The 22,434-nt window shown below is 57.7% G+C and overlaps 3 protein-coding genes across 3 annotated transcripts; 1 reads left to right on the top strand and 2 right to left on the bottom strand.

The window, feature by feature from the left end:
• Positions 1-313: 313 nt before the first annotated feature.
• On the bottom strand, positions 314-1,582 carry BKCO1_14000167 (het-domain-containing protein; the record flags this gene model as incomplete). The annotated part of the gene is made up of 1 exon (XM_020271081.1): positions 314-1,582. One exon carries the CDS (start codon positions 1,580-1,582, stop codon positions 314-316), a length of 1,269 nt encoding a protein of 422 aa, XP_020132164.1.
• Positions 1,583-6,461: 4,879 nt separating this feature from the next.
• BKCO1_14000166 (uncharacterized protein) lies at positions 6,462-10,598 on the top strand (the record flags this gene model as incomplete). Its single annotated transcript, XM_020271080.1, has 7 exons — positions 6,462-6,671; positions 6,725-6,761; positions 6,820-6,887; positions 6,950-7,347; positions 7,431-7,798; positions 8,723-8,907; positions 8,991-10,598. The coding sequence occupies 7 exons, from the start codon at positions 6,462-6,464 to the stop codon at positions 10,596-10,598; spliced, it is 2,874 nt and encodes a 957-aa protein (XP_020132163.1).
• A 1,585-nt stretch (positions 10,599-12,183) lies between these two features.
• On the bottom strand, positions 12,184-16,959 carry BKCO1_14000165 (mucin apoprotein precursor; the record flags this gene model as incomplete). The annotated part of the gene is made up of 1 exon (XM_020271079.1): positions 12,184-16,959. The coding sequence occupies one exon, from the start codon at positions 16,957-16,959 to the stop codon at positions 12,184-12,186; it is 4,776 nt and encodes a 1,591-aa protein (XP_020132162.1).
• Between the last annotated feature and the right edge of the window lie 5,475 nt (positions 16,960-22,434).

Raw genomic sequence — 22,434 nt, 5'->3', positions numbered from 1 at the left:
CACGAGCAAGCTTACTCGGAATGGCAGGGAATTAAATGCAAAGAAAGCGTCGCAAAATGGTGGTGCGGGGTTGATGATGATGCCGGGTCGGGCCGCAGCGGGCCGTTGCGTCGAGAATTCACTGGTATGTATATTCAAACCATGCTTGAGCGACGGTTCCGCACCGAACTACTTGAAGAAGTAGAAGTCAAGCCCATCCAGCAAGGCATGTTGCTAAAAGCAACCCAGTATTCTATTGGAGCAGGTCCTTTCAACTTTGAGTACCGACTAGCTATTCTAAAGCCACTTGTTTCCAATTCCGCTCAGAATCAACCTAGGCCTTAAGGTAAATCCAGCCAATGCTCATCCGACGAGCAGTGGGAACATCTTCTCGCCATCCGATAAGAAAGACATTTACTACCGGAACCTCTACAATCCAGTTCCCGAACCACTCCAAGGATGATCTTGTAGGTCCATGCCATAGTCTGTCACAAGCTAGCCACTGTGCGTATGTTGACGTTGAAACCGCCACGAATTCGAATTTTCGCTCCAGATCCGGCCCTTCCATCTTGCGACCTGACTTGAGTTGAAATTCGGAACTTCCAACTTGCCCAATCTCCATTCCATTTTCGTTTACAATGTCCAAAAGGAGCCCCTGCTGTATGCAAAATTTGTGTTCCGGGTGAGGCTTTAGTTTGAAAAAGGCTGTTTGAGCGCGGCAAATGATGACCCCAGGAGATGCACAATCCCAGAGCAACAGACTGTCTTTTGACCCTCTGTCTTGGTGACACTCTCTCCAGAATGACTCGACATTCGGCCAGCGAGCCCAGAGTTCTTCCTTCGTTTTGTCATGCTTGAAGTCGAAGTTCTCCGGAAGAATATTCCGTGACGGGGCGTCGAAGCACCCGTTTGACCAAGCAAGTGCAAGAAAAAGCGGAAAGCAGTCAGTGAGAACACCTCTTTCCCAACCACGGGGTGTCTTGGCTGCGATGATTGGACTGATGCCGACGGATGTGCCCGTTTCAAACCAGTCCACGAGAGGTGCCACCAATGAGCTGGAATGGTCTTCCACGCTCCCGAACACACTAACCCAAGACCAGGATGGCAAAATTGTGGAGTCATCATCGCGATCTCGCTCGCGAATGCGTGGAACTAATCTTCCTTCTTTAACTCCCCAGAGTATCGCTTCGTGGAATGCCAAGTGTGGTAGCCCGTAGCTGGCTGGAGATCTCGGAAAGAGAGCATTGATTATTCCCGAGAAGGCGTAGTAAATATCCGACTTGTAGGTAAGGGATCTCTCTGCGTATGCACTGAGGTGTCTATGGAAGTCCCCCGGAGGAATAGAACTATCTTTCCGCAGCCGAGTAGATTCTCTGCTAGTCAAACACCCGTTCCTCAAGACCTGGGGATTATGGCCAGCAGAATATGGGTCCTCGCGATACATCATTTCCTGGCACTCGAACCATACCTCTGAGTTCAGGAAAAAGAGCCTTCTGGGAGAAAGGGCGTCTTCCTGATACGTCCACCCTCTCTCCGACCATTTCGTACCCTCCATTGCCAATCCAAAATCGGGAAGTGTGCTAGTGAATCGGACATCGGCCATCTAGACTTGGCGTTGATGTTCTTCGCGTTGAAAGCTGACTCCAGGCATTGGCGAATCCATGTTTTCGCAGGCGGCCGCAACGATCGTCACCGTGGCCAGGGAGAATATCGAGGCCATGGAATCAATCTGACTTTTCTTGTCATCCAAGTCATCCTGCATGATGCAGAAACGATCCACCCAGAGATATTGAAAGCCCAACCTCTTGCAGACTGTCATGGCGTCTCGTATCGTCCTTGGACTATTCTCATTCCTCCAGGAGTTTCAAGTGCTGCTTTAGTGTCTTTCAACAGCGAGCTCTTTGACGCATCCCCACCTGTTCCCCAAACGTAACTTAGAGCAGCATACTGCTTGTCTCCAGCGGTAAGAGCGACACACTCTTGATGAACATCAATCAGCCGGAAACTCCGCGGGAGATGTCTAATCATGGTTTTCGAACAGGCTTCATGCCTTGTTGTGCATTCGCTCAACAACACTTTCAATCTCTCCCAGTCGACCGTGTTCTTGACTAGTGGCTCTTCTCTTTTCTTCTTCACAGATATATCGATTTTGGGATGTATCATCGCTTCTCTCTGCTTGAGGATGCGATCGCTTGTTCTCCGAATTCCCAGTAAGTTCACCTCGATCGTGAACGATAGCCTGAGTCGAGGACTTGAGATCACCAGAGTCATATCTTGGCGACCCCGTTTGTCGACAGATAGGATGGACACCTGGAAGGTCGTCCAATTGATCTCGATCCCACCGCCTAGATTTAGCGGTTCAGTGTGCTTCGAAATGCTGAAAGCGATCAAGGAACACAGGTCGCAGAATGGGCGATTCTGAATGCTGTGGACGTCTCCAATGGGGATAAATTTAGGACGCTTCGGGTTCCAGAACAACCTGAAACAGGTCCAGAAATGCCGAATCCGAGAGCACATAGGACACAGCCCAGCTTCCTCAGATGGACCCAGCGATGTACATTCGAAACAATGGAGCATCTTTGAGATCTCAGACAACTTGAGGGCTTCACTGTCTGCACTGCTAGATTTCGGGCTCATCTTGTTGAACTGTCTAGGTGGATAGCTGTGAGGTTCGTCAGTAAGAGATGGTCATTTTTGACCGAAGTTGCGGCTAAAGTAGGCAGAAAAAGAATTACTTGACCGAGAGGAATAACACGCTATAGCCGAGATCGTATAATACACTCCGAAACTGTAAAAGGTCCTGCCGCTGTGATGACTACGGTATGTATAGATACACTCTGGAAAAGTTGGTAAAAGTAGGGACGAGGGTGAGAAGCTAGCTAAAAGCAATTTCTTTACAACAGGAGATCTCGAGAGTAGGCAAGCTACGATATATTTATAGATAGATAGTAGCGAGACTAGTATTAAACCTATCGGCAGACAGCGGAGCCATAAGCGCTTTATTGCCTGCCGTTCTACCCGATGACGCTTCAGGCGGCGTTTCTATTGGTGGTTGGGGTCCATACTGTGATCCGAAGCGTATCTTCTGTTAGTAGTGGATCCGCTCCGACAAGGGTTAGAACCAAATTCAGCCACCCAGAAACGCTGATTTACGCCGAGACGAGACTAACAAAAGATAGCCCCCAGGCTACAGTTTGCATTGTAACACAGCGTCTCTGATTACCCCACTCCATCCACCTCTTCTCACATCCTAGACTTCAAGTGCGAAAATCCCACTACTCTCCAGATTCCAGAATTCAATGCATCCACCCGACTCATCTGTCTCGCTTGATTGAACCTCTTTGGAACCAATGCTCCCTAGCCAGGCCAACAGGCTACTGCTTTTTGGGACTAAGTGCCGGCATTGTTCCTAGTGTGGTCGTCTGGAGCCTTAGGTATACTTTTAAGCAGACATTCTCACAACTGAAAAGTCATAGTACAGTTTCTAGTCATAAGGGCCATTTTCCAGACGATTAGTTGACAGTCACTGGCTGCATGCTTTGGAAAACTCTTATGAATAACTTCCGCACCAAAATGTCATTGTTGGATCCAAAATTCGACTCTATTTGTTTTACCTCAAAGAAGACGCAGAGGAGGCTACATGGGAATCTGAAAGCTTGCAGGTTCTTTCCACCTCGCTTCAAGAAGTGCTCCTGTCATTCGGATGCTCTGGATGTATGACAGCTCCGTACCTTTCCGTATACCACTAGCGAGAACCCACGGCCGAATATTTGAGCAACGCCACTGGCGAAAAACATCATGTCCTGACTGCGCTGATGGATTATATGTAAAGTCTGCATCATAGTCTATATCAGGAACTTATATAGTATGCCTTTACCCTGCATGATTCGGTCTCGACCAAATGATGTTATGGCAAGTGCTTTTCGGCTGGCTGGGAGTGGCATGAGGAGCGAGGGTAGTGTGCTAGGTAAGGGCTTATATAGACCGCCGAAGGATCTATATTGCAACAGAAGACATTCCTCGCTTTACTGGATCAAATGAGCATTCTCATGCAAGTCTGAATTTCGGCATCTCTCCAGTGTGTCAACGTTACTGGCTAATGCAACAATGGCAAGAGGTACTCATTTATTACATGAGCATCCGTCTCCATTTTGCGTGGAAGCCTTGAGTGTTCTTACCCAGCGAAATTGACTGCGGGAAGATTAACGTCAGAGATGTCATTACTTCCACAGATTGCCAGGGTGATGCTCGGATTCATGGGGAGAACACTCGTACCTTCCTTTCCTATAGCCCTCACGACGTCGGGTAGATATCCATTGGTAGACTGTAGTACACGATGGCGGTTCCCCTGGGTGTTCTAGGCCCATATTGTGGCGAAGCTTGTTTTCAGTACAGTGTTCCCAGCTCCCTGTGCGCAAAAGGATTTTCAGAAAATTCTCGGAATCTTGTTCCCAAGGTATTCTTGTGTTGCAAGGTTTCGGGCATGTTGCCGGATGCGGATAGCTCCCTTCGCATAGCAACCCCTCAGACAACAACCCTCCGCACAGAAAAAAAAAAAAGAGACCTGACCTTCTGGAACCGCCTCGTTTCATCAACAGACAAACCATAGACAGAGCGGCCCCGAGGCCACAGCATGTAATGTGATGGGATCCCGCTTTCACATCACACGAGGATCAGCACTCCATTTTCGCACCCCCAAGAAAGCTTCAAGACGAGCAACGGACATGGATTCCCCAGCCGCGGAATGAGTTGCCATTGCTTCCGCCCGGACGTAGTCCACAACGGGACCGTCCAGTTCTGCCTCGGTTGCGGGGAAGTGACGGCACTACCAGACCATCGGGACAATAACGTAGCACAGCCGCAGTCATCGCCGCCGCCGGACGAGGATGATGAGATCGTTTGGCAGCAGCACCGACGGTGGCGACGACGCCGACGTGGACCTCAATGGCGAGCTGTGCTCTGCGCCGACCGCCACCCGCAGTGCCGCCCGTAGCGCTGCTCAAACACTGCTACGTCCGCTTGCACACCGACAAGAAATAAATCCGCCCCGCCATCCTCCAACCGAGAGGAGCCTCGTACCCGGAACCAATAACGTGCGAGATAGTCCATTGCGAGGTAATTAACGCATACGGGCTGGCCGCATCCGCGTCCGCAGTACGAGGCCGTGTCTTCCACCCGGGCCGACCAGAACGGCGACAATGACTACTCGGCCGTCGTGGGGTCCAACTTTGGAGGAAGTCCGGTTACGGTAAATGCGTGGGCGGTGTTGAAGAGGGTCAGATTGTCAGATCGACCCCGAACAATCTGGATGGATCAGCTTGCATCAACCAGGGCGATACGTCTGAACGAAACCGCCAGGTGGCCCTGATGCCGGGAATCTACTCGGGCGCCACACAGGTCCTTATTTGTTTGATTGGCGTGCGGCTGGATGGCCTGTTCGGCTTCGTACACGCTTAGACCTATGGTGAAAGGTGTCGTGTTTCTGGTTCACAAGAGTCTGGATTTCGCAGGAGGTTGCGAACGGGACTGAGTTGCATCAACACGCCATCACTCCTCGGAGCTCTCAAGATTGGACTCGGCAAACGGGTACCATCATATCTGTTGCACAACCTCCTCCGAGACAGGCGGAACTGCTCTGCTGCCGATTCGCGTGACAAGGTCTTCGCTTTGTCGGCGAGTGCTGTTCATGGGGAATATCATCCGTGCCTGTGGGATGAAGCACGGCGAGAACTGGTGGAGTGTAAGGCAACTTCAGCAGCGGATGCTTCTGCCAAATCTCGCCAGAAATCGGACGAGCTCCACCAGCAGAAATCACTCTCGTGCGGTGTCATCTTGGTGGCGGTTTGTGTTGGAAGTTTTTGTTTTCCTTATACGAACAGCCACACTCACGGTGAAACCTGCTAGACCCAGCGGTCGTCGCGGCTCGCGCGGGGCGGCGGGAAAGAGGCAGGGGATGAGATAGCCGTCCCGTCTGCTCTTTTCCCCAAGCGGTTCGCCCATTTCAACACCAACCAATGGTACTCAGCACTTTCCGATAACCGACGCGTTAGTCTCAGCCCCCGCCACTACGGCTGACAGAATAAGCTCATTTAGACTTTTTGACAGCCCAGGAGCCGAAGCCATCTGGACCTGCCGAGGCCTTGCCGGCCGCGGATGAGGTCAATAGTGCGACTATACCGTTGTCCACCATAGATCTCACATCCCGTTACACGATATCGAGTGTAGATCATCTGCAAGCCACGTAAACTCCGGCTTAGCTGCAGGACTACAATGCCTGCGGTACGCATGAAGAAGGGGCAGTCCTGCTCAAGGGCAAGCTGGTAGGTGCCATGATTTCCTGATGGATAAGATAATAAGAGGCCAACCTCATGTTACACAAGCAAGGTTCGTGCTGCTTGTCCGATTTCACCTACTCCTCAAGAAGGCCCGACTCGTGTCGATACCCAACTCACCGTCACACGCGCAAACCCGTCGTTTTCTCCATGCCCGGCGGCCCAGTGGCTCCGTTGGAGCTGGTGGAGGCTTGGCAGACGGACGCCTTTCCACACGGCATCCGGGCCAGGCAAAGTCTGACCACCATCAGCATTGTCTTTACTGTCCTTGCTTTCTGCACCGTTCTGGCACGACTGCACGACCGTGTGTTTTCTCGGCACAATGCAGGTCTCGACGATGTCCTGATCGTAGCCGCCCTGGTACGTCGAGCAAACAGACTCGAGGAGAGGCTGGTGTTGACTTGATGATGCAGATTCCGAACGTCGCCCTTTGCGTTTCAATATGCCTCGGTAAGTCTGGTTCCAGCGGGAAGAAAGCCACTGCCCATCGGACTGACGTCTCCCCAAGCCGAAAGACATGGATTCGACCGTCACGCTTGGGATCTGACGGCAGACATGGCCGTCAACAGCAGAAAGGTACTCGCTCGCATGTGCGATTTCCCCATGCGCACTGGCTGATGCATCACCTTCCTTGGCAGTTCATCCTAGCCATCTCCATCCTCTACCTCGCCAGCACGGGGCTCACCAAAGTGTCGATACTCTACTTCTACCGACGCATCGGCGAAGTGCGCACCTGGTTCAAACGGACCATCTGGGTCAACATCGTCTTCATCACGGCGTACACGCTCGCCTTCATCGTCGCCATGCCGCTCGAATGCAGGCCCACGGCGGCGTACTGGTGGAAGGCCAGCCCAGTGTGGCGGACGAGCCACGAATACCACTGCATCAACGAAGGCGCCAAGATGATTACGGCGGGCGCCATCAGCGTGCTGCAGGACTTCATTGCGTGCGTGCTGCCCATGGCGCTGTTCTGGGACCTGCGCATCTCGCGGCGCGCCAAGTTCGCGCTGGGCCTCGTGTTCAGTCTTGGGCTCCTGTACGCCTATCCCCCCCACCCACTTCCCAACCCTCGTTTTCCTCCCCCCCGCGCTGACACCAGCAACCGCCGCCACGACACAGCACCTGCATCTGCGGCGTCATCCGCACGCGCGTCATCCACCGCGTCTTCTTCGAGACGTACGACGTGACGTGGGCGGTGCGGCCGGTGCTGGCGCTCACCATCATCGAGTCGAGCCTGGGCATCACGTGCGCGTCGATGCCGGCGCTGAAGAGCGGGGTGCTGCGCTGCTTCCACATCGTCATCGACCCCTTCACGTACGGCAGCAGCAAGTCGACGTCGCGGCGGTGGAAGAACCCGTTCTTCAACAGCTACCAGCAGTCGTTCCGGGACTACTTCGACACGAGCGGGAGCCGGAACTATGGCGCAAAGGGCCGTGGGGGCTGTCGCAATACCCCGGGATTGGCGGTGCCGCAGAATACGAACGCAGGTACGTGTGAGTGGGCGTGTGCGGTGGGCGTGGGCGATGATGCATGCGTCGGCTGACGGTTGTGTGTGTGTGAAGACGCTGGTTGGCATTCGCGGCTGCAGACGGCTAGACAATCGTCGACGTCGAAGAGCGTGGATGAGACGGAACTGACGGAGGTAGCCACGGTCGAAACAACGCGACCCGTTCACCACGACGTGTGAAGTTGGCGAGTGGGTGGCGCGAGGCGCCCCGTTCTTGCCTGTTTCACGACAAAACAAGCATGGCACCTTCCCACGGTATGTATGACTAACGAGCAGAGCGAGAAGGAGAGAAGGAGTCAGGCAGGCTCCTTTGCACCTGCCCTGAGTGGTGTTCCCTTTGTTCTTATCAGACGCTGTGCTCGATCACGAGGCTAGCCGAGCCATGTGTCTGCCCAGAAGCGCACTACTGGTCTAGCCTTGTGGGGCTGCGGCGGAAACGCTGGTGCGGGGCGGATTCGGTGCGATCGGCGGCGGCTGGTGTCGGAAGAGGGGCCGGAAGGGGAAGGCTGTTAATGCTGCTGGAACACCTTCCTTCCCTTTCTTATATCCTGCAACCGACCCCGATGCCGCAGTTGTCCCGCAGCTAAAACCTTTGTCAAACGGAGCCTGACCGCCCGCTAGTCTTGTTTTTTCTTTTTATTCTCTTTCATTTCCTCCCGCGGGTGCCACTTGTGGTTATTTATCACCCCGGGATTCCCAGTCGGCTGGCCCGTGTCATAAGTAACCTTAATTGTCCGTGATTGACGTCCTTATTCTCCGCTCGCCACGACCCTAACCCGTCGCCCGTCGCCCGTTCTCATTGAAAACTTTTCCCTCCTGTCGACACATGCATCTTCCATCGCCGCAACCATGACGTCCTTCCGCCAGGGGAGAACGATTCTCCGCTTGCTGACTATAGTAACAGCATGTGGCGGTGCTGGCCGAGCTTGGGCGTTACCGCAATCGACGACAGCAGACTCAACAACAACCGGAGCCACTCTAACGACCGACGACGCAGCGCCACGGCTAATCCCATTACCAACAACACCTCACGACCACAACCCATGGACGGATCCCGTTCCCTCATCCATCCCAACCGGGCCTGGAGCTGTAAGGCCCCAAAACCTCTCCTCCCCCTCCTCTCCTCTTCCCTCTACCCACCAACCATCCACTGACCCTCCCCATCTCCCCAGGAGGAACTCAAACGCCGGCAATCACCACCACCACTCCCCACCCCCATAACAATCACCCTCACCGGCGCGGCCACCAGCACCGGCCCTTCCCCCGAAGTGACGCTCCACCCGGACACCTCCGCCGGCGGCGCCTTCGTCTACTTCCTCAACACGCCCGACGCCGCCCACGCCGCCCCCTTGACCCTCGCCCCAAACCCCACCGCCACCCTCACCCTCCCCGGCGGCACCGTCCTCGCCCTGTCCCTCGACGACGCCACCGCCAACGCAATCCTCCTCGCCCAAGCACCGGGCGGCGCGCACGCCTTGGCCACCGTGCCGCCGCCACCAGTACCACCCGGCAGCGCGGCGGCGGCGTCGACGACGCCATTCTCCAGCAGCAGCAGCAGCGGAACCAAAACCAGCAGCAGCAGCAGCAGCAGCAGCACCGCCATAACCAGCAGCACCAGCAGCACCAAAACCACCGGCACCAGTAGAACCACCAGGAGCACCACCACCAGCAACGGCGACTCCGACTCCGACTCCAACCCCGACGGCCCCGACGACCACGACGGCCCCAACGGCCCCGGCCCCAACGGTCCCGGCCCCAACCCCTCGCAGCAGCAACAGCACCAATCCGCCGCCTCGGCCGCCGTCGTGACCGTCGGCCCGCTCGAGCTGAGCCCGGCGGGCGGGTCGGGCGCGTACAACGTGCTCCAAGAACTCGAAGACGCCAACGGCGGGGGATGGGCGGTGGCGGGGACGGTGGCGCCGCCGAGGGTTGGGGGTGAGAAGGGGCAGGGGGCAGCCGGGGAGGCGCAGGAGGCGGTCACGGTGGATGGGGTGGTGGTGGCGTTGAGTTTGGAGGAGGTTGTTGGGGTTGTTGCTTCGACTTCTTCTGTTGTTTCTGTTTCTGTTTCTTCTGGGGGAAGTGGAGGGGATGGTACAGGTGGTGGTGCAGGTGTGGTGGCGACGGCGACGAGCACGAGGACGGTGGTCGTTACGGGCGCGGCGTCTGGGTCTGAGGCGGGGGAGTTGAAGGCTGCGGCGACGATCACGGCGGCGGCGGGAGGAGCGGGAGGAGCGGGAGCGGGGTGTGGGCCTGGAGGGACTGCTGGTGGTGGCGGCGGCGGCGGCGGTCCGCCCGTTGTGGTGGGGAACTTGACGTTTTTGCCTGCGGGCTCGGCGTACTGGGTTGCCGAGGGGAGTCGGACGTGGACGGTCGTGGCGGGGGGCAGCAGCGTGACGGTGGGTGGAGGGAGGACGGTCGTGGGGCTGGCGACGGATGAGGGGGGTAAGACGGTCGTGGTTGAGAACGATGTTAATGTTGTCGTTACGGCTGCTAGTGCGGGGAACCAGACGATTATGACGACAACGACGACGGTGACGGGGACGGCGAGTACGGTGGCGACGTTGGAACTGGGTGGCCCTCCGAGGGGGCCGGGCGGCCAGGGCGGTGGTGGTGGTGGAGGGCCGATAATGACATCGGATCGAATGGGCGCACCGGTTTCGACCGACGGACTGGGAGCGTCGAGCGAGGGCGGTGCTTCACACCGTACCGGGAGAGCGTCCCTCATGACCTCCGTGATGATGGGTTTCATGGCGAGCGCATATCTGCTCACTAATATCTAGACGGCAGCAGATGCATTCTATTGGAGAACATTAGATATTTTAGTCACTAATAATACAACCAACCCAAGATTTTTGATATGCCGGTTTCCGCAGCTGAACTCCAGCATCACGTTTCCTCCGAACAAATCGTACAAAACAACACAAACCAACCACTCCATCTCACAACCCCTTCTTTCCCTCCACCCTCCATTCCTCCTTCCTCCCAACCCACCGCTCCCTGCCAACAAACACCTCCTCATCGGGCCATCTATACGACCCTCTTAACCAAGCGGTTTCTCGCCGTCATCAACCGCCCATGATTCCAGTCAAACAACTTATGATGCACCACATGATGATACGCCACCACCATATTCACCAGGGAATTCCTCGTCACATACTCGGCATCATGTATCAACACCGCACCGTCTACACCTGCACAAAAGCAAACAACCCGACGCACACCACCTTCCGCAGCGGGAAGAAAAAAAAAAGGGGTGGGGGTAAGCGTGGCAAAGCGTGGCAAGGAAGTGACTGCGCGAACCCATCAAGCCGGATGAAACCCAACTGACGCAAACGGGTTTCGGCACCATCGACTTATGGTGCCGGGTTTTTGGGCAAATGCTTGCGCTTGCAGACGTGGGGGTGGTGCAGGGCGCGGTAGAATGCGGTCGGTCGGCGCGTTCGGCGCCAACAGGCAGAGAAAAGTTCCCTTACGAATGCATGTTGATCAACTTGCTTTTTGTTGCATCCTCCAAAGCTGGTACGTATCTGATACACAGTAGCAGCATGGATTCACCGAATAACCTCATTGGTGCGACGAATCTATCCCATTTACAAACCACACGGCATATGTTTGAACTCAATGGATTGCTCCTTCTAAGGGCCTACACGAACGTCTAAGTTTTATGAGGAACAAGCTACGCTAAACCACTTTCGGATTCCTGATTGGGCTAACTACTTGGCAGTGCTGTGAGGACTCAAACAGCATATGCAAAGCATCCTTAGCTATACATGGTTGTCATCGTCATCTTTTTCGTCGTCGTTGATGGCGGCGGCGAGACAAACAGGAGAGTGTAGAGTAGTACGTACACATCATTCATACATGGTATAATCGATAGACACATGTAGAGAGTACCAGGGCAACAACCCTAAAAAAACCAAAAAAAAACCGAGAAACAACAAAGGGCGAGACTCAGGATATGCGAGTGATGACGCCTCAGAAATGCAAGGAGAAACAAAGGAGATATATGTATAAAAGACGGGGAAGAGAAAAAGAACAAAACAACCAGATGATATCATCATTCTGATGAGCCGCCATATGCCAAACGGAAATCGACAAGGAAACAGAATAGATAGAAAAGAAACCCCCAAAACAAAAAGAGAACTTTTTACCCTTTCCCATCCTTGTATAGATATATAAAATAAAGTAGAGTCAAAACCCCATGCGAAAACGCTCAGTCACCACCGCAAGCCATGCCAAAGGAGAAAGCAAAGTAAAAAAAAAGAAGAGCGGAGGCAATGCCACATGAAACGTGCTCGCAACAATAAAACCGAGATATCGTCCATCAATCATCAACATCATATCCAGTCATCAGAAAATAATCAATCACTCGCTGCCGTTGTCGAACGCCTTCTGAACGGCCGCCGGATCCGGCATCCACTCCATGCCCGGGTAGCTCGACGCGTGCATCACCGGGTGCACGCTCGAGTCTCGACTGCTCGCGCCACTCCTGTTCTTCAAGCCGACGTCCGTGTCCGCCAGCTCCACCGGCTCCATCACCGTCTCGAGTTTGCTGGCGCTGCGGCTGAGACCGCCGGTGCTGACCGTCGCGCGGCGGGCGACAAGGTGGCCGCTCTCGGTGCCGGCGGGACTCTTCTGCTTCCCGGCCGAGCTGGTGGCGCGCGGCTTCTCATTGAAGCTGCTGTCCTCATCGGTAGGGGTAATAGTGATAGTAGTAGCGTCCTGTCCCAACCCCGAGTCAATCCTCTTGTGCGACATCTTCTGCCCAGCTGCCCCGTGGCGCGACTCACCATCATCGGTAGCAGACGTCAAGTCGCGCCAACGCATGTCCTGTCGGGGGTGGTATCCGTAGGGTGCCGCCGGAGCCGGAGAGGGGATCGAGGTGAAGGACCGAGGCGGAGGTCCGAAGCCCGGGTGAGGCGCGTACGCCCCGTACGGGGAAGGCAACGGGCTCTTGTCGCGCGGCGAATCGGCGTCGCTGCTGGCGGCGCGCTCCTGCGCGTGCTGCTCGCGCAGCGCCTGGTGGTAATAATCCTCGGGCGCATGGCTGTGGACCGGCGGGGTGGGAGCCGGAGGGTAGAATGGCGGGTAGCCCGCCTGCATCGGCGAGTGCGGTGCCATGTGAGGAGGGTATCCTTGCGCCGCTCCCCAGTACCACGGCGGCGGGTAAGGGTAGAAGGCCTGCGGCGGAAGGTTGTTGTACTGCGGCGAGTAGCCGCTATCACGGCGGTTCGCTGCCTGTGCGTGCTGCTCGTACCACGCGCGCTGCTTGGCCAGGAACTCTTCCATCGTCTCGCCGGGCAGCGGCACAGGCGGCGGCACGTAGGCCGGGTCAGCGCCCTCAAAGCTGTCGACGGTGGCAACGTTCGATGCAACGGGGCTCGCCGAGAGAGGTGCAGCCCTGTCTTCGTCCTTGATGAAGGGCGCGACGTCGGCAGGGTTCGGGCTTGACGGGCCGCTACCGCTGCCGCTCTGGGGCCGCAGGTGCGGCTGGCTGCTCTGGCGCATGGGAGGGTAGCCACCAGCGTACTCCGCATCACGAAGACCATACAGGCGCGGAGGGAACGGTGGCAGACCGCGGGCGGATGCCGAGCTGAAGTGCTCAGAGTACCGGCGCTGAAGGGAAGGTTCGTTGAAGGCGGCAGAACGCGGCGCGTTGCCGTAGTAGGACCTCGGGGGAGTCTGCATGTGGGGAGGCAGAGGCGGGGGGGCATACTGGTAGAAGGGGTAGCCATCGCCGCTCTGGGGGTGGAGCTTAGCCTGAGTTGGAGTGCCAGGGCCGTGGAGGACGGCGGGGATGCTGATCTGCGAGGCAGGCGAGCCGTTGACCTTGGTGCGGTTATCATCCAGCTCGCGTGCCTTCTGCTCCCACTCGTCCCATTCCGAGTCAGGCTCGGGCAAGATGCTCGGCCTGCGCATATGGGACTGCAGTTCACGGTGGTTCGCATCCACAGCCGCCGAGACACGGGCAACCCTGGAAGAGGGGCTGGATGCGCCCTCTTGCGACAGGGAGTCCAGAGACTGGCTGCCGCTACGAGGCCGCTCCTGCTGAGGCCGGCTGGTGGCTTCCTGGCGCGACAGACCGGAGATCTCCTGAACACGCTTGGGCGTGGGGAGACGAGGCATGTGGAAGGAAGTATGGTGGTCGTGCCCGCCCAGTGGTCCTGCCAAGCTGTAGCGGCGCTGGGGTATCACAAGCTTACTCTTGCTGTCCTTCTTCGGCTTCGCCTCCTTTGCCTTCTCCTGCTCCTTGGCCCTCTCCTTGTTGAGTTTCTCAATCTGGCGCTCCCTCTCCTTCTCAAGATCGGGAGTGGGGGTCATGGAGCGGCCGAAGACGACGCCGAGAAGAGAGCTACGCTTCTTCTTCTCTTTGACGGTCGTAGGCGAAGGCATCGGCTGGTCAGGATGCCTGAGGACGGGAGGGTTCCGGTGGAGGACGTTGCGGCCCTTCTTGCCAGGGCTGAACGGCATCCTGGACGGCTCCATGGGAGCGGAGAGAGGTGCAGCCGGGATGCGCGACTCCTTCACGGCAGCGAAAGAGAGGACCGGCTTGCCGTCCTTCTTCGAAGGCACGGCGGCCTTGGCCTCCTTAGCCTCCTTCTTGACGGGAAGATGGCTCTTCTTCTCCTTCCTGCTGTCCTTCATGTCCCTGAAGAGCAGCGGCAGACTCTTCCTCCTCGAGCGGACAGGGGCCTGGGCCTGCGGCTCTTCTTCGTCACGGTCGGGGATCGCCCAACCGTCGTCATCGCCAGCATTGCTGACGTGCTGCAGATCGAGCGCCTGGCAAGGCCCTGCCTCACCCCCGTCCCTCCTGGTCTCCTGGGGCGCAGAGCCGGCGAGCGCCAGGCTCGCTCCGCTTCCCTCATCACCAGAGCCAACGTTGTCTCGCAGAGTCTCGACCAGCGTAGTCTCTTGGAGCATGTCCCTGAGGCTGACAGACTCGGCGGCAACGGATTCGGCAGCTTGCGAGGTGGAGGTATGCGGGGAGTTGATCTTTGAGCGAATCTCAGCGGCAGTGTCAGCAATAGACTCCTCGGATTGCTCCTCAGTCGCATCCCTCTCGTGAACAGCCAAGGCCTCGTCGGCAGGGAAGGCGGTGACATCGATGGTGGTCGACTCAGGGTCGGCAACGAGCGGTGCGTCGTCAATTACCTTGTGCACAACAGACTGCAAAGAGAGGTCCTCGGCTGGTGCGCTGGTCTCTTCGTTCTCCGGAGCGGCGGCAGCGGCAGCGATGGACAAGTCAGCGATGCTACTGCGTGTTTCAACAGCAGTAGGCGTGGGCTCCTTGATGCTGTTCAGTTGCACTTCGACAACCTCTGCTTCGGTCGTGGTAGCAGCGTCTCCGGCATCGGTGGCTGCGGGGGCGGCGAGAGCGTCCTGGGCATTTTCGGCGGTGGGGGCAGGCTCGGGGATGTCTTGAGCCATGGTGTCGGCGGGATCAGCAGCAGCAGCGTCCTCCTCCTCAGGTTGCGGATGCGCCTCTTTAGTTTCCGCGGTCGGCACCTCCACCGCCTCGATTGCCGAATCAAGTTGCTCGACTGACTCAGGCGACGTGTCGTTCGAGGCAGTGATCTGCTCGGCGGTCGGGGTCTCGCTATCGGGGACCTGCGCGGCAGACCCGCTGTTTTCTTCCACGCCAAACTCGAGTGGGGTACCATCGTCCACAGCTCCAGACGCGACGTTCGAGGCCGTCACATGTGTCTCGGAGATATCGTCCGAAGCGGCAACATCTCCCTCAGGCACGCCGACGTCGTCGACGTTGCCCACCGTCGTCGCCTTGTCCACCTCGGTGTCCGAGCCCGTTTGCTCGACGTCCAACTCGTCCTCGGCATTCGCAGGCTCGCCGGCGGGCGATTGCGAAGCGTGAGCCGCCTTGTCATCGACGTTCTCCACGTCGTTCGTCATCTGGGTCGTTACGCCAGTGCTGTAGCGTTTCTCGAAGATGTCCGAGACGGTAGCCATGCTCATAGAGAGCTCATCGTCGGCAGTACCGTCGGTGGCATCGTCGGGGAGAGGCAGATACTCAGGCCTGATTTGGTGGTCATCGTCGAAGCAGCTCTCGTCATCATCGTCGTCCTCAAAGGGGTGGGCGAAGGAGCCAAACGTCTGGGCCGTGGCGACGCTGGCCGGGATGCTGTTGCGGCGCATGGTCTCGAGCGTCATGTCGATGGTCTCGCCGTGCTCACCGTCCCGGTTCGCCCAACTCTCCCGACGCCAGCTTGCGTCGCCTTCGGAGAGAGCAACGGAGCCGGCTTGGGAACGCTCATCGAATGTGCGGGTGCCTTCTTCGACATTGAAGCTTTGCTGCTCGCGGAAAGAGCCAACGGGCGAGTTGGCGCGAGACCTGTCAAGGGGAGACACGTCACCGCCGGCATGGTTCATCGCCTCCCATTGGGCGTGGGATACGAAGTCATGGACAGCGGAGCCGAGACTGCTCACAGAACATGATGTCGAAGGGCGAGACGGGGGAAGGGTTATGGATGCGGCAGCGACGTGTTCCTGGTCATCTTGCTGTTCCAGGTCGGCGTCGACGACAGCCAGCTCGGCGGGCTTCATGGGCGGAGACACGCGGGCGATGGAGGCATTCGATTTGGTCAAGTGCTCCTTGGCCCCAATCGCCTGCCGCTCGGCCGGACTCGAGGAGACGGGTCCGGCGGACACGTTTTCATGGTGAGCGGCAGCGGTCGACACGGCCGAAGGGGCAATGGTCAAGCGGCGCAGGAAGGCGGGTCTGTTGTCCCTGGCCTTGAACCGGTCAGTTGCAGTAGACGGGCGGTCCGTTGCAGTAGTCGGACGGTCCGTGGCCGTCGACGGCCGGTCCTGAGACGACAGCTCCGCGGGCACCGGTTCCGATTCGGCAGACGGGGTGGATTGCTGCAGGTCGTTAGTGCCGTCGGTTTGGACGGGTTCGGCGTGCTCGGTGTGCTCGGTGGACTGCAGATCCGGCAAGGCTGGGTCGGCGTCCTGGTCGAGGCCCTGGGCGGGGACGGAGGTGTTGTTGCCCATGGTGGTCAGGTCCGGAGAGATGTTGGTCTCGACTTGGGCTTGGAAGCCGGCGAGGGCGTGGTGGGAGGTTGCAGCGAAGTCAGCGGTATTTCCGCCCGATGCGGCAACGGCCTTGGACTCAGCGGCCCCCATCGAGGCTTTTCTTGGTGGAAGTTTGGGTGCGCTGCGTGGGCAGCGGTATATCTGCACTGGCATCTTATCGGCGAAGGATGGGGACCAATGCGGCGTGACCAGGGCAAGCGGGTCCACCAGTTCGAGCAGTACGATCGCCATTCACCGCCATTTGTCCATGGTGGTGGTGGGCGGGGCCACCATGGGTAGAAGGACGGGGCGCGCGGTGGCACGCTGGCTGTTTGGACTTCTTTGCGCCCATGGGCACGTTCTGGCGCGTGATTGCTGCGCTGTCGAAAGTGACCTGTGCTCGAAGATCGCGCCTCTTCCTCGACGGCCATATCGTCATGCCGGCGCCGGCGGCGCCGCTCAGGCCGGACAGAGAAGCTTGGCGCGGGCGCGAGGCGCTGGCGGCGGGCTGCCTCAGGCGCTGGGCTGGGCGAGAGGCGCGCGTCGGGTCGTGGTGTTGAGGACGGCATGTCGGCAGGCTGGTGTTTCGCGCCGCACCCACAACCCAACGGCTATCACTGCATCACGTGCACCGGGCGGAGAAGAGGTGGATGACGCCATGACGGCTGCAGCAGGCGAGACGCGCGCTGGTGGATCGCCAGGGTTCTCGCGCGACGCGAGGCCGAGTCACGTCCTGGAGCGCGTCAGTCATTCACGCGAAACAACAGCCGGAGGGTTCGTGGGGACGAGGCGGCGGGTGAGGTCGAGCAAGCAAACCAGCGAGCGTCACGCGTCGCGGAGACAGGCCGCGCGAGTCACGGCCTGGCGACAAACGATTGGGCGTGAGGCCGAGGCAATGAAACCGTGTGCGGCGGCGGGCGCGAGTGATTGGAAGGCGCGGCGGGTGGGGGCTCTGACAGAGCTCTGACAGAGCTCTGACAGCCGCGCCAGCCCCGATCCACCCACTCCACCACCAAGCACAGTCGAAGCCGCATGGAAGCTCCCGGGGTCGCCATTCCGGCTTTCCGAATCAGGTTTGCGCCCACCACTCCCGTCCCCAGCAGTATCTCGCGATAACGTCCGCGACACCCGGCTGAGTCTCTGTTTCCAGCGCACCCCCCGGCCCAAGCAAGCCAGCCCGCGCGCCGCGTCCCGCGCCCTGCATGTCCCCAGCGCTTCTCGAATAATTCCCAGACACAACCCTCCAACCAGCAGCGAGCGCAGCTGCTCTTGGCCGTGTTGTGGCCGAAGCGGTGTTGCGGCGCCCACACCGCTCACTCCGCTCTTTGCCACGCCAAATTAACCAGTCACGCCAGCTCCGAGAACGCGCCCAACAGCCCCGTCGTTTACCAACCCCATCGATGATCTTGTCGAGTGCAGCGAGGGAGAAACCGGCATGGGCCGAGGCCGAAGGGTGGCACAGTGGGCTTTGCGGAGCCAGTCCACCCATCCACACAAGCCACGGCCGATAAACAACAACAAAAAAGTAAAAAACCGACCCCTCCAGATCTGCAGGGCCTGAGCGTTCCTCTCCCTTCACGAGTCGACCCGCGGCCCCCCGTCATGACGCCATGGCTATGGGCAGTTCACGCCACCAAAGTGCTCGGTCTCTGCGCAGTGCACAGCTTCCCTGGAACCTCGATTCAACGAGGCTGCAAACCCGTTATTTCTCGTCGTGTTTGCTCGTGTTGTTGTCTTGGTCGCGATAGCCGCCGTCAATCCTGCCCGCTAGTTAGCAGCGTAGGTAGCCTCACTAGGCCTATTGTATTCCGATCGATGATCCCCCGCGGCAGCAGCGCGTACTTCGGCGGCAGAACGCTTTCCTCGATCTCATGCGCCTCGTCTTTTCGCCGTGTGGTCTGTAGACCTATCGTCTGTTCCATTCTCGGCCCGTCTGCCCTGTGCGGTGCCGCCGGCTGCGCGCCGCTGCGTTTTGCATGCTGACCTCGTCCAGCATCGATAATCTTGCCCGGGCAACTCAGATATGCGTCCGTGACTGGAATTGGGATGATGCCGCTGACCTGCTTGGGTTGTGTGGGCAACGGGCTAGGCAACAGACGGCGCATGAGGCCGAGCCGAGTTCCGTCTTTCAGTTCTTTTTTCCCCAACGTTTGCAAAGATGGTGGAGGGCGTCGGGATTACGAAAAGAACAAGGATTTGAAATGGCGTCCGCAAAAAACATGGTGGCATGGCAAAAGGCAATCGGTTGGGCGCAAGGTGATGTTTGAAATATCGAATTTGGTCGCAGCGGGCAGAGACCACGGCGGACAGGGCTTAGCACCCATTCACTACGGCGTACTACTTCAGCCATGGCCGGCCGCACGGAGCCTTTTATGGACAGCCTGACAGCTGCGGAAGGGAGACCGTGCCCTCCCACTCGCGCCGTCACCAGCCACCTCTTCTCAGCAGCCGAGGCTAGTGGTGGTCACTTGGTGAAAGCCAGATTTTTCTTCCTCTTTCTTTCCTTGGGCGTCTCCCACAGGGCTGAGAACAAGTCTGGCTGACTAGCTAGGCCGAAAGCCTGACCCGGCAATCGGAAACCCATCTGAGACACCACCACTCACTAGCGACGGAGAAGGCGGTAAGAGTGAGGCTTCCACCGCCGCCTCTCTGTTCTGCACGTGGGTAGGAAACGTGACGGACTAACCCCGATGTGTTTGTTTGTTGGCTCTAGCGGTGGTGCTGTACAGGTGGTGGCCTTCGCTCCCTGGGCCATCCTCTGTGTGTACGTCATTTGGTCCCCTCCGCGTGGAGATATTCCGAGCGCCTCGGGAATACTATGATGTGATATGATGACGCCAGCTTGCGAGCAGCACGCAGCGTCACGGAGCGGAGAGCAACGCGCAGCAGCTCTTCCAGCGCATCGGCGCCCGTGCGCTAGGGTAGATCAGCCGATCAGCCAGCCAAGCAGCCAACCTGCTGTCGTCGTGCGGGGAGGGAGAGAGGAGCATAATACAGAACACACCCGTGGGTCCGAAACAGACTGCGAGACGCAGTGCAGCAGCCGAGCCGTCGTCATTGTTTTTTCTAATATTTTCTGTTGTGGTGCCTCCGCCCCAAAGCCAGCCAGCCCAGCTGAGAGCCCAGCCAGTGCCGTTTTGCCCGACCGAAGGACCCTTCCTTCCGCCCCGCCGGAAAACATAGCGTACCATTGTACGTCAAACAACGGCGTCCCGGTCGAAAGACGGACCCTGCGTCTGCAGAGAATACCCGGCCGGCCGCCGCCGTCCATCCGAGCTTGGGCTCTCCTTCGGTCCCAACGGTGGCTGATGTGGTCCCGGGATGTGGCCTGGGGAAAGTGGGAAAGCTTTGTTGTTGATTAAGGTTGGGGCCCGCTTTTGGGCATGGCCGACGAGCGGACGGGGCTTCTAGAAGATGGGAGCCACAGTCGTCACTGTCCAAAGAAAAAAAAAATGCGATGACGCAGGGTGTTTCGGGGCTGAGAGGGCCAGACCATGGGCCTTAAAAAGTGCCGGATTGGGCGGCAAAGAGGTGCAGGGATGGGGCTTGCTCTATAAAGACAGGGAGAATAAAAGGGACTTGAGTGAGGGATGCAGATGGAGATTGGGAAGAGCCTGGACAATGGACCGTGTCGGCAAACGAAAGACGTGTTGTCGGGTGGAATCTACGTCCATCAACCAACGGTGTTTACGTACCTGTCACTACGGCAACCTTATCCCGGGACAATGTGGGATTTGATTCGTCAATGTTGATTTCCCGTCTCCATGGTCCTGGAACCGGCCCTCGAGGTGTTGGATCTTGCACACCAAATCCGCATCGCACAAGACCGACTAGAGGACACAGGAGTCTATACATGCACAGCAGAGCTCGTCAATGATGCAAAGACTCAAAGGGAGCTCCAAAAATAGTGGTACGCCAGCAGCCGCTCCCACTAGCTCGCGAGGTGGAGAACGGCCGAGATGATGACGACTATTTCGCATGAAGAGCTCCACGATTGCTCGCGTACTACCCCCGCCGAGGAAGGAACCAACGTACGATCAACGGTAACACGACTCATTTCCCCGCAAAATCAAAGCGGGGTGATGCGATGCGCCACTCCCCCGGGCGGGCCGATGCTCCGGACAGACTGTCAAGGGGCGCAGCGCAAGATGTGTACAGCGCATTGCCCGATCTGCATAATATACTGATTATGATTGGCGACCGGACCACTAACTTTGTTGGGACGTTGTGAGATACACGAACATATCTTTCCGCGGCTTTCCGGAGGATTGGATCAGCGATGCATGGAACGGCGCGTGGCCGAATGGGAGGTAGCTCTGTCCAACTTGTGGGGCTCACATGCCGGTTTCCGCGGGACAGATCCAGCGGCCTGATGGTGGTATATACAATCGCTTTGCGTGGAGCTGACAATCTGTGAAGCGAATGTTCAGCAGGGCAATCCGACAAGGTCCGTGGCGTAATCTAGAATCATGCACGCCATACGCACGCACTCATCCTGGGTCGCAGTTTCACCAGGTACTGCCGATCGCCTTCTGGAACGTGCCGCTCATCCCTTTAAACGTACCTACCTAGCTGCAAATCTCCAAAGATTGGGCGATTGAAGCGCAATGGTGTCGGCCACGCCAGGCATGGCTTCCATGCAAGATTCGTGCTCCAGCAATGAGCAATTGGAGTTGAACTCCCACCGAGGCGTGGGGGCCGATCAAAGGGGTGGCGCGTCCACTATGCTTGCAGATATAGCGATTGACGCCAGGCACAGTGAAGCTTATCCAGCAGGGCTCCATGCGTATGGCATGACAGGGCCGTCCCGCCATGTGCTCACTGCATGCTGTACCGCGGTCAGTCCTACAGCTTGCTTAGCCTCGACGTTGGCCTTGGAGTGCTCTGTCAGCCGCGCTTGCAGCCTGTCCCTGGTGCAACGGATGTGCACTACGGCGGCCAGCATAGCGTCTTTGCTCGTTACATGATTGCGATACCAATATGGTCGCTATCCCGCTACACGCGGCAGCTCATTATCGGCCGGATTTGAATCTACACTATTAAGCCGTGGGAGCTGTGGAACGGTCTCTTGAGATATCACGTACCATCCCGGTCTGGCAGGAAAAGCAGCATTTTCGAAACCTCGTCGGCCTCTACAGATGCTGATGGACGCCAGGTCCCAGCGAAAAGGTTCCAGGATCATAAGCGATGGACTATAAGCAGCCCAGCAAATGAGATTCCTCCGGCCCCATTCATGCTCATTCTCAAGCCCACCTGCCAGTCTGTCCACCCACGGCCATCGCGAGATGGAGCCTCAAGACCTGCCAGCTGCATGCCTGCCACGTCTGAGCGCCTCAAGCGTGTTTGAGGAGAAGCTGGACACACAGTGGAATGATGTGCTGATCCAAACAATACCTCGCTTGAGTTTGATCAATTTTCTTCAGTTCCACACGAGCTTCCGGACTACCCTTGTTGAGGGCTCCGGCTCTTCTATGGGTCGTCCATACCCACTTACAACTACTGAATACATAAACACTGGCCTTTCTCTACGATGCCCAACTTTGCGAAACCTTTACCCCTATCCACTTCACCTTCAACTACTCACGA

Source organism: Diplodia corticola (assembly GCF_001883845.1).
Source record: "Diplodia corticola strain CBS 112549 chromosome Unknown scaffold14, whole genome shotgun sequence".
NCBI lineage: Eukaryota > Fungi > Ascomycota > Dothideomycetes > Botryosphaeriales > Botryosphaeriaceae > Diplodia > Diplodia corticola.
This window is presented reverse-complemented; position numbering and strand designations above follow the sequence as displayed.